The 15,040-nt window shown below is 37.9% G+C and overlaps 1 protein-coding gene across 1 annotated transcript in view; it reads left to right on the top strand.

Annotated features, from left to right (window-relative positions):
• Window positions 1-207: 207 nt before the first annotated feature.
• LOC114689433 (killer cell immunoglobulin-like receptor 3DL1) overlaps window positions 208-15,040 on the top strand; it is a 21,308-nt gene continuing 6,475 nt past the window's right edge. The window contains exons 1-4 of the mRNA XM_037202167.1: window positions 208-282; window positions 523-558; window positions 8,592-8,876; window positions 10,025-10,330. Coding sequence (XP_037058062.1) covers window positions 249-282; window positions 523-558; window positions 8,592-8,876; window positions 10,025-10,330 — 661 coding nt within the window. The 5' untranslated portion in view covers window positions 208-248. The remainder of the gene's footprint in view (window positions 283-522; window positions 559-8,591; window positions 8,877-10,024; window positions 10,331-15,040) is intronic.

Genomic DNA, 15,040 nt, shown 5'->3' on the forward strand with positions numbered 1-15,040 from the left:
GGTGGGGCTTTTAATTCAAAGCCAACGTAGCTTGGTCTACAAAGTGCTTTCCAGTATAGCCAGGGCTACAGAGAAACCCTGACACACACACACACACACATACACACACATACACACAATGAATGAGGCGGTGAGAGCGGATGTTTCTGTTGGTAAGTTTTCCGTGCTGTGGTCAGGTAGACACCTCCAGGCTCTCACATCCTATAAGTTTTATTCTGGTTCTGCCTCTTGTCAGCCAAAGCAGCACCATGCTGTCTGTGCTCCTAAACCTGATCTGTACTGGTGAGTCCTGCTGGGAATAGATGGTGTGGAATAACTGGGTGGAAATAACGTCCTGGGAGGCTGAATCTGCCTACAGCAGAAACACTGTCGTCCATGTTTTATATTAGTACATGAGTTCATCTTAACTTAGATCAGAACTTATTCTGATTCTAATGTACAGAGGACCAACAGGATAGGGATGTCAGATGGTCAGGTTCCTGAAAAGAGAAAGATGAGTTCATCATGACTTTTTCTTTCCAGGCCTCTTCCTAGTCCTCAGGACATTGGCACAAGCAGGTGAGTCCATCTTTAAATATTGAGATACTATCCATTGCAATAGATAGGTTTCATTCTAACAGGAGAGCAGGCATCACAGGGTGTTGGCTGCTGGCTTCTGTGAGTGACTTGTTGGTGAGCCTTCTGGATTGTGAAATTAGGACTCTGAAAACCTGTCACTCAGCTCTTTCATACATTGTCTCAGATACAGCTCTTGGCTGAGTCAGGAATCAATGTATATTGGATAAAATTTTACTTTCTTATTTTTCAACACAGAGTTTCTCTGTGTTGCTGTGACTATCCTAGAATTTACTTGATAGGCTAGGCTACACCTGAACTCAGATATTCACCTCTGCCTCTCAAGTGGTGCAACTAAAACACCTGCTAACATATAGCCAGCCTTTATTTCAGCATGAGAGATTCCACAGATTTTCCTGAGCTTGCTGTGAGGAACTCTGTCTGCTACAGGTTTTCTGAGAATTTTTTTATATACTTCATCCTGAAGGAGAGTGTTGTTGACATTTATAGTCAGAGTTTTCCCTTTTTCCACTCAGCTGGTCATCCTGGTCTCCTGTGTCCTGTAGGTGTTCGCTCAGAAGTCTGACATTAGCTGTACTGGAAGTCACCCATGTTCTTTTCCTCTTTTGTCAATCTGATGTCAGGATCTCTCATGACAATTACATGCTCGGTGATCTACATGATTTGGTTTGAATTTGTTTCATGTCATCTGACCATCTTTAACCTGACCATTTTCTGTTTTCTTCATGTCTCAAGAGAGTTGTACAGTATTTTCTCTAAGTAAGTTTTTCTCTCCTTTTTTCTAAGCTTTATTTTTCTGTGTTTTTGTAAATATTTACAATTTCTTTGTGAATTTATATAATATCTGTAACAATGTTCATTCTGCTCCCAAAACTCATTCTACATTCCACCTCCATCCTCCCATGTAAACTTCAATGTTCCTTTACCCTTTCTTGAATTTTTATGACTTTCAATTTGATATTTGGATGGTTTTAATTTATTTTCATTCAGGTTTTGTATTTACATGTCAGATCATGTAATACATAATCTAGGCTCACTCATCTCCTATATTATAATCAAGTAAACTGTTGGAATGTTCTCTTAACTTTCTAATTTTTACATTTATTTGGTGAATGTGTTAGTGTGAGTTTGTGTGTGTGTGTGTGTGTGTGTGTGTGTGTGTGTGTACATGCACCATGACACTAATGTGGAGGTAGAGGAAAACCTGCTGGAATCAATTTTCTCTTTTCACCATGTGCATCCTGGCGATGGTTTTCAGAGAGTCAAGCTTGGCAGAAAGAGCCTTTGCCCACTTAGACTCAAGCTGGCCCATATATTCTTCCAATTCTGTAGCTGATTTTTTGTCTGTGGGGGTGGTTTACAAAATTTTTATGTTGTTGGTGATTCATTTCAAAATTTCAAAACATTTTCTACCCAGAGTTTCTTTTTTCATAGAGTGCATTTTTTTCTTTTATAAAAGATGTTTTTCATTGTAAATTAAATATATGGAGAATTTCTTACATAACTATTCTATGTACATCATTTCCATCCCTTGGAATGTATCAAAAGAACTTGATGTCCTATGGCATAAATGCTTATTCAGTCATGACCTTTGCTGCTCTATTTTCAATAGCCAGGAAAAGGAAACAACCTGAATTTCCTTCAGCTGACAAATGGATAATGAAATTTTAACACATGTACACTGTGGAATACTGTTCAAAACTAAATAACAATTAAATTAGCATTGACATAGATAAATTAAGAAATGTTATACTGACCAAGGTAACCCAGACCCAGAAAAACAAATGGCGTATTTTCTCTTTTGTCAGTGGCTGATTGCTCTAAAGATTTATATGTGTTTTATTCTCTTAATAATTGACAGTGATTTTTTTTATTCTTCTCTCATATATTATAACCCTACCACAGTTTCTCCTACTTCCACTTCTCCAGCCCGCACACACATACACACACACACACACACACACACACACACACACACATCTTTTCCAGATCTACCCCTCCTTCATTTTTCTTCAGAAAAGAGCAAAGCTCCCTAGGACATCAACAGAGAAAAGCACTAAAAGTAAGACTAATCCAGGTGATGATGGCACATGCCTTTAATCCCAGTATTTGTGAGACAGTGGCAGGCATATCTCTGTAAGTTCGAGGCCAGCCTGAGCTATAGAGTGAGTTCCAGGAAAGTCCCAAAGATACACAGAGAAACCCTGTCTTGAAAAAAACAAAAAAGTAACACTAAGCCTAGCACATATGCTTGTATCAACACTGGACAAGGAAACCCAGTAGGAGGAACAGGGTCCCAAATGTAGGTATAAAAATCACAGATAGCATCAACTCCCAATTCTAGGAGTCCAAGAACAAACACTAAGTTACATATCCATAACACATATGCACACTAGCTATCTTAGACCCATACAAGTTCCCTGATGGACTCTTCAGTCTCTGTAACTGCAGGCCAGGAGCCCATCCTACTTGAATCACTGAGTCATGTTCTGGTGATGCCTTTTTCTCTTTGGCTCCTACAATCCTTCCTTCCTCTTGGGCTTCCTAGAACACTGCCTAATGTTTGGGTGTGGATCGCTGCATCTGCCCCCATCTGTTGATATTTCTGGTTTGATGTTGAAGTCTTTGATCCACTTAGACTTTCAGTTTTAAGGGTGATAGTTATCCAACCATTATCATTCTTCTGCATGTAGACATCCAGTTAGACCATTTGTTGAAGATGCTCTTTTTTCTGTTGTATATTTCTGTCTTTTTATCAATCAACCTCTCTAACCTCTTTTTTGGGGGGGTGTTTAAGACAGAGTTTCTCTGTAGATTTGGTACCAAATTGCATACATACAGAGAAATTGGACAACCTTGTGGTTTTCCTGATTTTAATGGAAATGCTTTGAGTTTCTCTCCATTTAATTTGATGTTGACTAAAGGCCTTCTGTATATTGCTTTTGTTATATTTATGTGTGTTCCTTGTATCCCTAATATCCCTTTATCATGAAGAATTTTTAGATTAATTTCAAAGACTTTTTCAGCATTTCCTAAGAAAATTATGTGGAATTTTTTCAGAAGTATATGGTAGATTACATTGACAGATTTTCATATGTTGAAACACCCATACATCTCTGTGGTGGAGCCTACTTGATCTTGTGGATGATCTTTTTGATGTGTTCTTGGATGCATTTTGTTAGTATTTAGTGGAATATTTTTGCATCAATGTTCATGAGGGAAATTGGCCTGTAATTATATTTTGTAATTATATTGAAACTTGTTATGGTTTGGGTATTGGGGTGACTGTGCTTTCATAAAATGAGGCAATGTTACTTCTGTTTCTAAGAATAATTTAAAGAGTACTGGCATGAGCTCTTCTTAAGGCTGGAAGAATTCTACACTGGAATCTACTGACTCTGTATTTTTTCTTTGGGAAACTTTAATGGAGAACTTCTGTTTCCTTGGGGGTTATAGGGCTCTTTATATTGTTTATCTGACCATGCTTTTACTTAGGAAAATGGTAAACAATAAGAAAATTATTCAATTCTTTTAGGTTTTTCAGTTTTGTGGATTACAGGTTTTTAATGTGTGCCCTAGTGATGCCTTTGTTATCTTAGATGCCTGTTGTTATGTCCCACATTTCCTTTCTGATTTTGTTAATTTGTATATTCTCTCCCTGGCTAATAGTTAGTTTGGATTAGGTGGTGTAGGTGAAAGGTTTCCCCAGCCCTGCCCCATGGAACCCATAGCCTTTTTTTTTTTTTTTTTTTTTTTTTTTTTTTTGGTTTTTCGAGACAGGGTTTCTCTGTGCAGCTTTGCGCCTTTCCTGGAGCTCACTTGGTAGCCCAGGCTGGCCTCGAACTCACAAAGATCCGCCTGGCTCTGCCTCCCGAGTGCTGGGATTAAAGGCGTGCGCCACCAACGCCCGGCCCCATAGCCGTTTTTTAAATAATCACTTAAACTCAGCCAATTTCTGTGAATCTTTTTGTTGCCATGTGCTCTGTGGCTTTACCTGTGTGTCATTACATGCTGCTTCCCAGAATGAAGGCCGTCATCTCCTGTCCCAGCCTGCCTCTTCCCAGAATTCTCCTTCTCTGCTTATTCTGCCTATATTTCCTGCCTGGCTACTGGCCAATCAGCATTTATTTATCAACCAATAGGAGCAACACATATTCACAGCATACAGAACATCCCACAACAAGGTAGTATCCATTCTGTTGATTGTCTCAAAGAATGAACTCTTCATTTCATTGATTCTTTGTATTATTTTCTTGGTTTCTCCATTGTTGATTTCAGCCCTCGGTTAGATTATTTCCTGCTGTCTTGGATGTGTTTGATATTTTTTTTTTGTTCTAGATCTTTCAGATGTGCTGTTAAGTTGCTAATATGAGATCTCTTTAATTTATATATGGAGGCACTTAAATTTATGAACTTTTCTCTTAGCAATGTTCTCATTGTGTCCCATTGGTTTGGGTACGTTGTGCATTCATTTTCATTGAACTGTGTAATGTTTTTCATTTCTTTCTTACTTTGATCTTGACCCAGTTTTCATTCTGTATAGGGTTCTTAACTTTCTATGAGTTTTCAGGCTTTCTTTTGTTTCTGTTTCCCTGAATTCCAGCTTCAATCTGTAGTGGTCAGATATAATACAGCGATTATTTCAATTTTCTTATATCTGTAGAAACTTGTTCTGTGAAAGAGTATGTGGTCAATTTTTGAAAAAAAAAATTCATGAGGTACTGAGAAGAAGGTATATCCTTTAGCATTTGGGTCATATGTGATGTAGATAGCTATTATGTTCATTTGGGACACGATGTCTGTTAGCTCCAGTATTTCTCTGTTTAGTTTCCTCCAACAAGACCACAGCAACCCCAACAAGGCCACTCCTCCTAATGGCCCAATCCATTTCAGGCCATTGCCTTTCAAGCCATCACAGAAGTCTATTTTGTTTGATAATAGAATGGCTAACCCAGCCTGCTTCTTATATCCATTTGCTTAGAAATTCTTTGACCAGTGCTTTATTCTGAGATAATGAGGTGATGTTTACATTCGATATTAGGGGTTTTTCTTGTATGCAACAGAAGAATGGGTCCTGTTTTCACACTATTCTGCTACTCTAGATCTTTTCATGGAGGAATTGTGTCCATTGATATTGAAAAATATTAATGACCAATGATGGTTAATTCCTATTATTTTGGTGGTGGTAGGGGTAGACTCTCTCTCTCTCTCTCTCTCTCTCTCTCTCTCTCTCTCTCTCTCTCTCTCTGTGTGTGTGTGTGTGTGTGTGTGTGTGTGTTAGCAAGTACGTGAACATATATGTTCTTTCATTATTTGCCTTTATAGTTTGAAATTGTTTATATTCTCTTTTTACATGGGTGTAGTTAGTGTTATTGGGAAGCAAATGTCTTTCTAGTATTTCTGTAGAGCTGGATCTGGAGACAGATATTATTCAAATTTGACTTTATCTTGGAAAATGTTGCTTTTCCCATATATGGTGATTTAAAGCTTTGCTGGATAGTAGGTCAAGAAGAGAAGCAGTATATTGAATCTTGGGAAACTGAACCTATTGAGTTGGAGAGTTACATATACTGGAGGGCAGCCTATCTGTTCTCATTGCTGATGGTGGCCTTCACCTGTTCTTCAGACTGTTCTGGCCTGTCCATGAGCAGCTTATATCTGCCCATGTTTTGTTGGTGGTTTCTTATACTTCTGTAACTTAATTAAAAAACACTCTGGGAATTATTCATCATGGGGTTTATAGGTCTCCCTTTTTTGTGTTTACTTCTTGAGTCTCACCATTGTTCTCTGTAATGTTTTACATCTCTGATTTCCATGCTTATGCTCTTATATGTGGATGCCTGTGCACTAATAATAATGAAATCCTCTGTCATTTAGAGGAGTTCACTGTTAGTAAGCAGACCTTTACTATTTAGTATAACTGGTGATAGTAGTCAGGTCAATTTGTTGCAACCCTGGATTGACTGACTTTGGTGTCAGTTTCTATACTTGGGCTGGGTTCCTTCCTGTAATTTGAGATCAGCTCCTGTTGCTGGATGTACTTCCTGGTGCTTTAAGAGGCCGGGAAACACTCTGCAATAAAGAATATTCTCTGGCAAGGATCTATGATGGCTGCTGGGTGGCCAGTGTTGCAAGATGTCTACCAGAGCTGACTGGTAGTATAGCTTGAAGTCTACATGGTCTTCACTACAAAGCTATTGTCTCATTCCTCAGGAATATCCACAAGGTGGATACAGATAAATGAACAAGATTCATGGGCTGGCCATTATGAGTCCAAATGCATTCTAAATACAAATAAACAAGTTGCTGTGCTATACTATACTACCAACATTTCACATAAAATGAGACTTGAAATGATGGAGGAACTATATATTAGCCTCTAGCTTATCACACTTAGTGTAGAAAAAAGAGCTGTATAACCTCTGTGAATAACAATTTTTACACATGTACATACTTTTGCATTTCATCCCAATAACACTAACTACACCCATGTAAAAATTTTTACAGAAGTACATACATTCAAAGGTACTTTATAAGGGGCAAAGTAGTTCAAAAGACTCTTTCCTCATCAATGTTATAAATCTTCTTAATTCTGTGCTCCTGGGGGCTACCTCTCCATCATCCATGAGTTTTGGAATATTCATGATATATTTATAATCAGAATATTGTTAGATTTCTAAAGTTGGTGAATCAAGAGCTGCCATTTTCTGCATCCTTGGTGGTATCAATTATTATCTATCATCTCAATCTCATTAGCCTTTCCTGCTAAACTTCTGGTGTAATTTCTTTTTAAATTATAATGAGGAAATTTACTTCATGATTCCAAACTCAAAATTCTCAGCTAGAATATCATAACATGAAAGATATATCATAGATGCTAGATAGATAGATAGATAGATAGATAGATAGATAGATAGATAGATAGAGATACAGATATATAGATATATAGATATGTAGATATATTATATTGGATAACACTTACAATCTTTGTCTTAGGGTTTCTATTGCTGTGTGAGGAGACACCATGACTATGGAAATTCTAATAAATGGAGACATCTGACTGGGGCTGATGTACAGTTTAGAGTTTTTGTCCATTTAAATCATGGTAGAAAACCTAGCAGTGTGTAGGCAATCATGATGATGATGCTCGAGAAGGAGCAGAGATTTCTTCATTTTGATCCACTGGCAGCAGACTGAGACTGTGTTTCACACTGTTAATAGCTTGAGCATAAGAGTCCACAAAACGTGCCTCCACAGTGACATACTTCCAACAAGGCCACACCTACTCCAATGAGGACATATCTCCTATTACTGACATTCCCTATGTGCTCTACATTAAAACAGATGAGTCCATGGAAAACATAACTATCTAAAAACCACAGTCTTTCACACTCATCTCTTCAAAATGACCCTATTGTGTACAACACATACAAACTGACTCACCTCATGAAAGAAATCCATGGCAGAGCTAGAGAGATGGCTCAGAGGTTCTTCCAGAGGTCCTGAGTTCAATTCCAAGCAACCACGTGGTGGCTCACAACCATCTATAATTCGATCTGGTGCCCTCTGAATACATAATAAATAAATTTAAAAAAAAAAGAAATCCAAGGCAGACCAAACAGTGATTGCACCAAAGCATAACTCTATGAATCTATGGATTTACTCTGTTACTGATAGCAGTGTGGATGAGGGGTTACTCACAGAAGCAAGGGTGACTCAAACCTCACTTAAAGCACACCCCAATATGGGTGATTATCACGAAGCCAAAACCCTGGAGCTCAGTGCACAACTTGTAGGCAGCCCAACAGATCTTAGACATCAGCACTCAAAGCTCAGCTGGTCCAGGGTCTCACTCTTTCTATAGAGCTGGGAAGGGCCACTGATGACTCTTGAATGTTTCACCTTTCCATGACAGAGAAAGTTTGTTTACTTTCTGAATCTCCTGAACATTTCAGCCTCTCACATGGATGCAAGGAACATCATTAAATTTTTTTTCTCTGTGCATTCCCCTGCAGGAAGTCATGACAAGCCTTCCCTCTCTGCCTGGCCAAGCCATATTGTTCCTTTGGGACAGCGTGTGGAACTTCGATGTGACTCTCATAGTGTCTATTACACATTCAAGTTGTACAAAGAGCTTGGTAATCCTATCCCTCACATCCATGGAAGACCATTCCAGAGGAAATTTGTCTTTGAACCTGTGACAACAGAACATGCAGGGACATACAGATGCTATGGTTTCAATGATCATTACCCTATTAAAATTTCAGCCAACAGTGACCCTGTGAAGATCATAATTTCAGGTTAGAGATGATGTTTTGAGTGCCTTTCATTTCCCCAAATCTCCCAACCCTGGAATTTTCAGAAACAGTCTTATTACGAGGTTTGGACTCATAAAGGAATATTAAACACAGACAAATATATAATGTTCTGGGCATAATAAAATATACATCACACATTATTCTAGTCCCTAAGGCTTCCTGTGTGTTAAATAAGTCAAGGAAAATTGGGCTGGAGGGTGGAACTCAGATCTTAACCAGTTGATATCAGGATTCAAGAATATCCTGAATTATTTCAGGTCTGTAGAACTACAAGGGTTGATGTAACAAAAAAAGGAAAAATTCAGTTGTGGGCCAAAGATATCATCGTGAGAGAGATACCCTGTTGCTAACTCTAAACATGGATGAAGGGTTTGAGTGCCAAGGAAAGCATGAGACTCTAGAAGCTAGAAGGCAAAAAATGAATGCTTTCCTAGTGATTTCAGTAGTTACTATCCCTGAAGAGACCTGATTTATGCCATTGGGCTTTTCAGAATTCTGATCTCTACAGTACTTGTATTCTTTTTAAGAATCAAATTTGTTGTAATTTGCTATGTTAGCAACTAGAAAATAATATAGGAATTCAAGTAAAAAGCAAATTAAGTCACAAAAAAGGGATGCTCTGAGTGCAGTAAAATCAGGATGCTAATTCATCAATGTGTTGGAGGAAACAATGTTCATGATTCTGGATTAGGAATGCCTTATAGAGGTTTGAACCACAGTGAGAGCTAGAAGTCTTTCCCTTATAACTATGTTCAATACTAATTCATTTATCCTGCCAAGGATTATACTTAATCAAAAGTTGCATAAAGAAGACACATAAAGCAGCCTGGTGTGAAGCTTGCCATGTTTCCTGCACTATCCAGTCTTAGAAAAAGACAATAGGGCCTATGGAAGTAAGATTCAAAAGACACATTGTCATCACAAGCCAGTGGGAAGATATTGTGCTAATCCTAGTGTCAAATAAGTGGGAAATGGACCCAAAGATGGAGGAGTCTGTGTCCAGAGTAGAAGCAAACAAAAACAGGTAAACTGGAGTACTAACAGGGAGAACAGACCAATTGATGGGAACCACGGGTCTTCAATGACACAGAGATTTTGATCAGGTTCATACAATTTTTTTTTATTCTTAGGAGTCTACAGGAAGCCTTTCCTCTTGGCCTTACAACCTCCCCTGGTGAATTTACAAGAGAAGGTGACACTGGAGTGTTATTCAGAGATTATGTTTGAAACCTTCATTTTGACATCACATAAAAATGGAACAATCAAAGACTCTTTCGAGCTTTCTGCAGAACATTATCATTGGGGTTCCCAAGCCAACTTCTCAATAGGTCCTGTGACACCTGATGATGCTGGGACATACACATGCTATGGTTCTTACAATCACACACCATATGAGTGGTCTGAATCTGGTGACCCCATTGACATAAAGATCACAGGTAAGAACATGTTATCTGCTCATCATTCTCTTTGTGATACAGAAAAATATTCTATACACTAAAAACTGTGCAAGGTCACCAGAAAAAGGAGTGTAAATAATTTATATAAAGGCAACCTTGTTAAGTGTTTTACTGGCATAGACAATGAAAAGAAATACACAAGAACAGACCCTTGGTTATAACATAAAGCACAGATACAGGGAAGTGCAAAGGAATCAGAAGTAGATATAAACAGAAAATGACAACTAGGTGAGCATAATATGAACCAGAGAGTATGAAGTATCTCTACTGACATTCAGAAAATTATTCACTTTTACCTCTATCAGAAGTCTACCAAAAGAGCAAGAAACATCATTTGTCTGACCTGAGTCTACTTAATTGGGCTGGTACTTAATGAGTCTTTAAGCCTTCACACAGGTGGAACCCAGGAAGGGCTGAAAATTAGTAAACATGAAATGTGTGCTAAGAGAAAATCTACACAAAGACAGAAGCCTGCATGGAAACTTTGATAGTAGAGATGGAAAAATTATAACAAATATTAAATATTTCAAGAAAGAGCTTGTCAGACACATGATATGTCTGGTTCTCTTGGTAGAAGATTTATAAAGGCAGACGTGAAAAACAAATTCTAAACTAAGTGCTTAGGAAGCAGATGACAGATCACCCTTGAGCAGTACACACACTAAGTGGAACAAGAGAGGAAAGATCACCATGGACAATGTTCATAAGAAATATAGAATTTTATGAAGTATTATGTACTTTGAAAAGAGAGATTAATTAACACAGATATGTAAACGGACACAAGAATGAAAAACAGAATGACATTAGATTCTAGATTTTTATTATACACAGGATGTCAAAGTTATAGGTCATGAAATTAGGAAGTGACCAAGGAAGAAAAATTTAATAGAAAGGGGTGGGAAAGAAATGAAAGATATATGACATGGAGGAGGAAATGAGGGGAATAAAGAGATCAGCAATGCTGTACAAGGGAAGGAAGAGGGAAGAAAATGAACAAAAGGAGCTGTATGAGGATTATATAATGAAGACTGTTACTCGGTATGCTAATTAAAACAAAATCATGAGTAACTCTACTTGAACCCATTTACTTGTAAAACAATTGGAAAAAAAAGTGAAAGTATAGAGAAGACCAATTAGAAAAATGAGTGTGATTAGTGGAAGTTGGGGGGAAGAAAGAATAATAGCATTAATATTGTTAATAGTATACATCCTGATTTAAATAATATGTAACAATTTTTTAAAAGCATTAAATGATATAATTCAATTTCAAAAATTAAGAAATATTTTCAAAGCAAGCAATAAAATTGATTATTGCAATGCCAAATATGAAATAATTTCAATTACTGAGGTTAATTGTGGCCTTAATAAGAAAAATTATGCCCTCCCTTCATAGAAAACCAACTTTGTTTTAAAAGATTTCGGATGGAATGAACCAATGCAAATTTATGAGGGGCAAGAAATATTCTTGAAAGCAAAAAATGGCATAATATAGTTTTAAGGTACGGATGAGGTCAGTAGAGCTAAGGATGGGTAACAATAAAAAATAGAAGATGGAGAGAAAGAGAGGAAGGAAGAATATGGGTAGACATAGAATGAGGCGGGGAAGTCTAAAAGAAGGCAAGAGAAGGATGAATGCCAAAAGAAATGATGCAGCGGTCCAAGGAGACACGGAGGGAATGAACACTGGTAAACTAACCTATCTTTTGCCTCTTTTTCCTCTTCAGGTTTATAACAAAGACTCTTTTCCCCTTGTTCAGCCCCTGATGGGTTCCTTGGTGGTGGGGGAAAGTTCAAGGAGAAAAACAAATGAACTTTGGACGTTTTCTCCTGAACCTTCAGTTTTGAAGACAATGTTTGCATTTTTTGGGTCCCAGGACAGGGGGTACCCCAAGCCTACAAGTGGGCTTTGCATTTCAGTGCCAAGAACCACACGTTGGGACATGTCAGGCGGCAGCCTTTCCATCTGTGTCCCTTGTGTTCCCCCGGCAAGGGAACATAGAACATTTGTGCTCTTTCCCAGGAATCATTTTTTATCCCTTATTGCTGTGGATATATCTAACACAGGTTGTACCCAGTTGTGGGGTAAAGGCCAAAGTCCTACTCTGTACGGACGTACAATATGGTGTAAGGAGAAGTTACTCCCCCCTACTATCTCATGTACTATTTTAGATTAATACCATGTGCTGTTTGAATATACAAGGGGGTTAACCAAATTCCAGTGTTTTTGATTTATTTTTTCAATAAAAAAGGTTTCTAAGATTGGACACAAATGCATTGGTAATGTCTGTGGTTCCTTCTGTCTAGATCAAGTTCCCTCTGCACATCGGTTGATATAGATGAAGGAGAAAAGGAGCTTCGGGACCCTTCCCAATGTACGTCTACTTGCGCATGTTGAGGCTCACCTATCAAGCATGATCACTAATCCTGTCCATGAGGTGCGGCGTATCTTGCGAGTATCCATTAACACCAACCAATATATGATGTGTTGGGTTAATGTTTACAGATTCTTAATAATATGTTGTGGGTTGGTTATGCAATAATGAGATGTGTAATATATGGTTTAAATGTAATGCAAATATATGGTATGGTTGTTATATAAGAAACATGCGTGGTTAAATAAGTATGGGTTTTGAATATTGGCCCATAGATAGTTGTTCGTGTCGGCCATATCATGTAGACGACGTAAAATTCCCTCAATGAAGAAAGAGCATAGTATGTAATTCGCTAGACGTTGAGAGAATTTCCAAAATTATGTGATAGAGGGATATTGAAGAGGAAATTAAGCTTTCGTGTAGGTTGTCGTCTCGCTCGAATAGTGACGCAAGGATTAGATAAGGAATAGGGGAGGTGACCATCATGAATGAATTTAGGCACTATATATCTCATATCTGAGAACACTTTATTTCACTGTAGACAAATCAATTGGGAATTTCTTGGACTTGAAAATCAGAATAAACAAAGTATCAACTGAGATGATGGAGTACCTTCCCATCTCATAAATACCCCTCATACTATAAATAGTGACGACGTTTCTCCACATTACTAGGGAAGGGTAGATCGGTCGCTATATATACAGAGCGCAGAAAATGTATATGACAACTGGATTCCTTTTGTGGCCAGCACCGACCTATTCTACCACACATTTCAGAGTGAGATATAGAGTTTAAATATGGTACATAACAAACGATATTATAGTGTTTGAATTCCAGCATTGACACGTGAATTAGGACTCACTAGCAGTGCTTTTGGAGCTCGTCAAATGCACTTTTCTCTATCATCGATTGGAGGATTCTGAGACATGGCTTCAAGTTGGTTCTTCATCAGTCACAAGATATAATGAAGTATATATGAAGTCTTCTCTACGTGACAGGAAGGTACAGGGTCAACTTGGGGTTTGACCAAGATGTGGAAGAATTCTGAAAGAGCCATAGCATCTATAGTTCCCTGCCTGGAACACAGACCAAGATGCGAAGCTGGCCTGGATATGCCCACTTGTGGTTTGGCACTGAGGCAGCCCATGTAGCTTGGGTAGCCCCTGTTCCTGGAACAGAAATGGGGTTGGTCAAACTTGGGAAAGGTCAGAGAAACAGGTCAAGGTCATGCTTTTCTTCAGCTGACATCAACACAAGGACCCCATCGGGCTGACAGAAAGCTTTTCTTGTATAAACTGAGAGAAAAGAGGCAGAGATAGTTAGGTTACCAGTGTTCATTCCACTCACTTCAGATGGTTTTCTATGGCTGCATCTTATTTCTTGAATCTCTCTCTGCTCTTAGCATATCCCTCTCTATGCTCTCCATTTCTGCCTTCGCTTCTTTCCTCTCATTCCTATTTTTGATTTACGATCTTTAGTCTATGACTCAATGGTACTTTAAATAGTAATTATGCCGAATTTTTGCTCATGATATTTTCCTGCTCTATGTTCGCCATTTGGGGTTCCTTCATCCACTTTTTAAAGTTTGTTTCTGATGAGATAAATTAATTTTATTTAGCATAACCTTCATAATGAAATATTATTGCCTGCATATATATTTTTATGCTTGCTTTGAAATATTTCTTGAATTTTTGAAATTCGAATTTATATCATTTACTGCTTTTAAAAAATTGTTACATAGTTATTTTATAGATGTATACTATTAACAATATTACTGCTTATTATTCTTTCCTTCCCCCGCAACTTCCACTAATGGGCACACTCATTTTTCTATTTGGTTTCTTCTATACTTTCACCTTGGTTTTTGTTCCAAGTTGTTTTACCAGTAAATGGTCAAGTAGAGTTACTCATGATTTTGTTTTTAATTGGCATACCGAGTAACAGTCTGTCATTATATAATCCTCATACAGCTCCTTTTGTTCATTTTCGTTCCTGCGCAGGCTTCCCTCCCTTTGTTACGCATTGCTGGATGCCTCCTCTTATTCCTGCTCATTTCTCCACCCCCCGTCCAATGTGCATATTATCTTTCATGTTCTTTCCCCACCTCCCTTTCTATTAGAGTTTTTCTTCCTCTGGTCATTCCTAATTGTCACTGACCTGATACCTTTGGAATCTCTTGTATAATCAAATCTAGAATCTAAGTGTCCATTTGTTTTTCCATTCTTGTGTCAGCGTGTAAGCATTATCTGTGTTATTAATCTTCTATTCAAAGGTACATAATACTTCATAAAATTCTATATGTGTCTTATGAACCATT

This window comes from Peromyscus leucopus, chromosome 1, assembly GCF_004664715.2.
Source record: "Peromyscus leucopus breed LL Stock chromosome 1, UCI_PerLeu_2.1, whole genome shotgun sequence".
In the NCBI taxonomy this organism is placed as follows: domain Eukaryota; kingdom Metazoa; phylum Chordata; class Mammalia; order Rodentia; family Cricetidae; genus Peromyscus; species Peromyscus leucopus.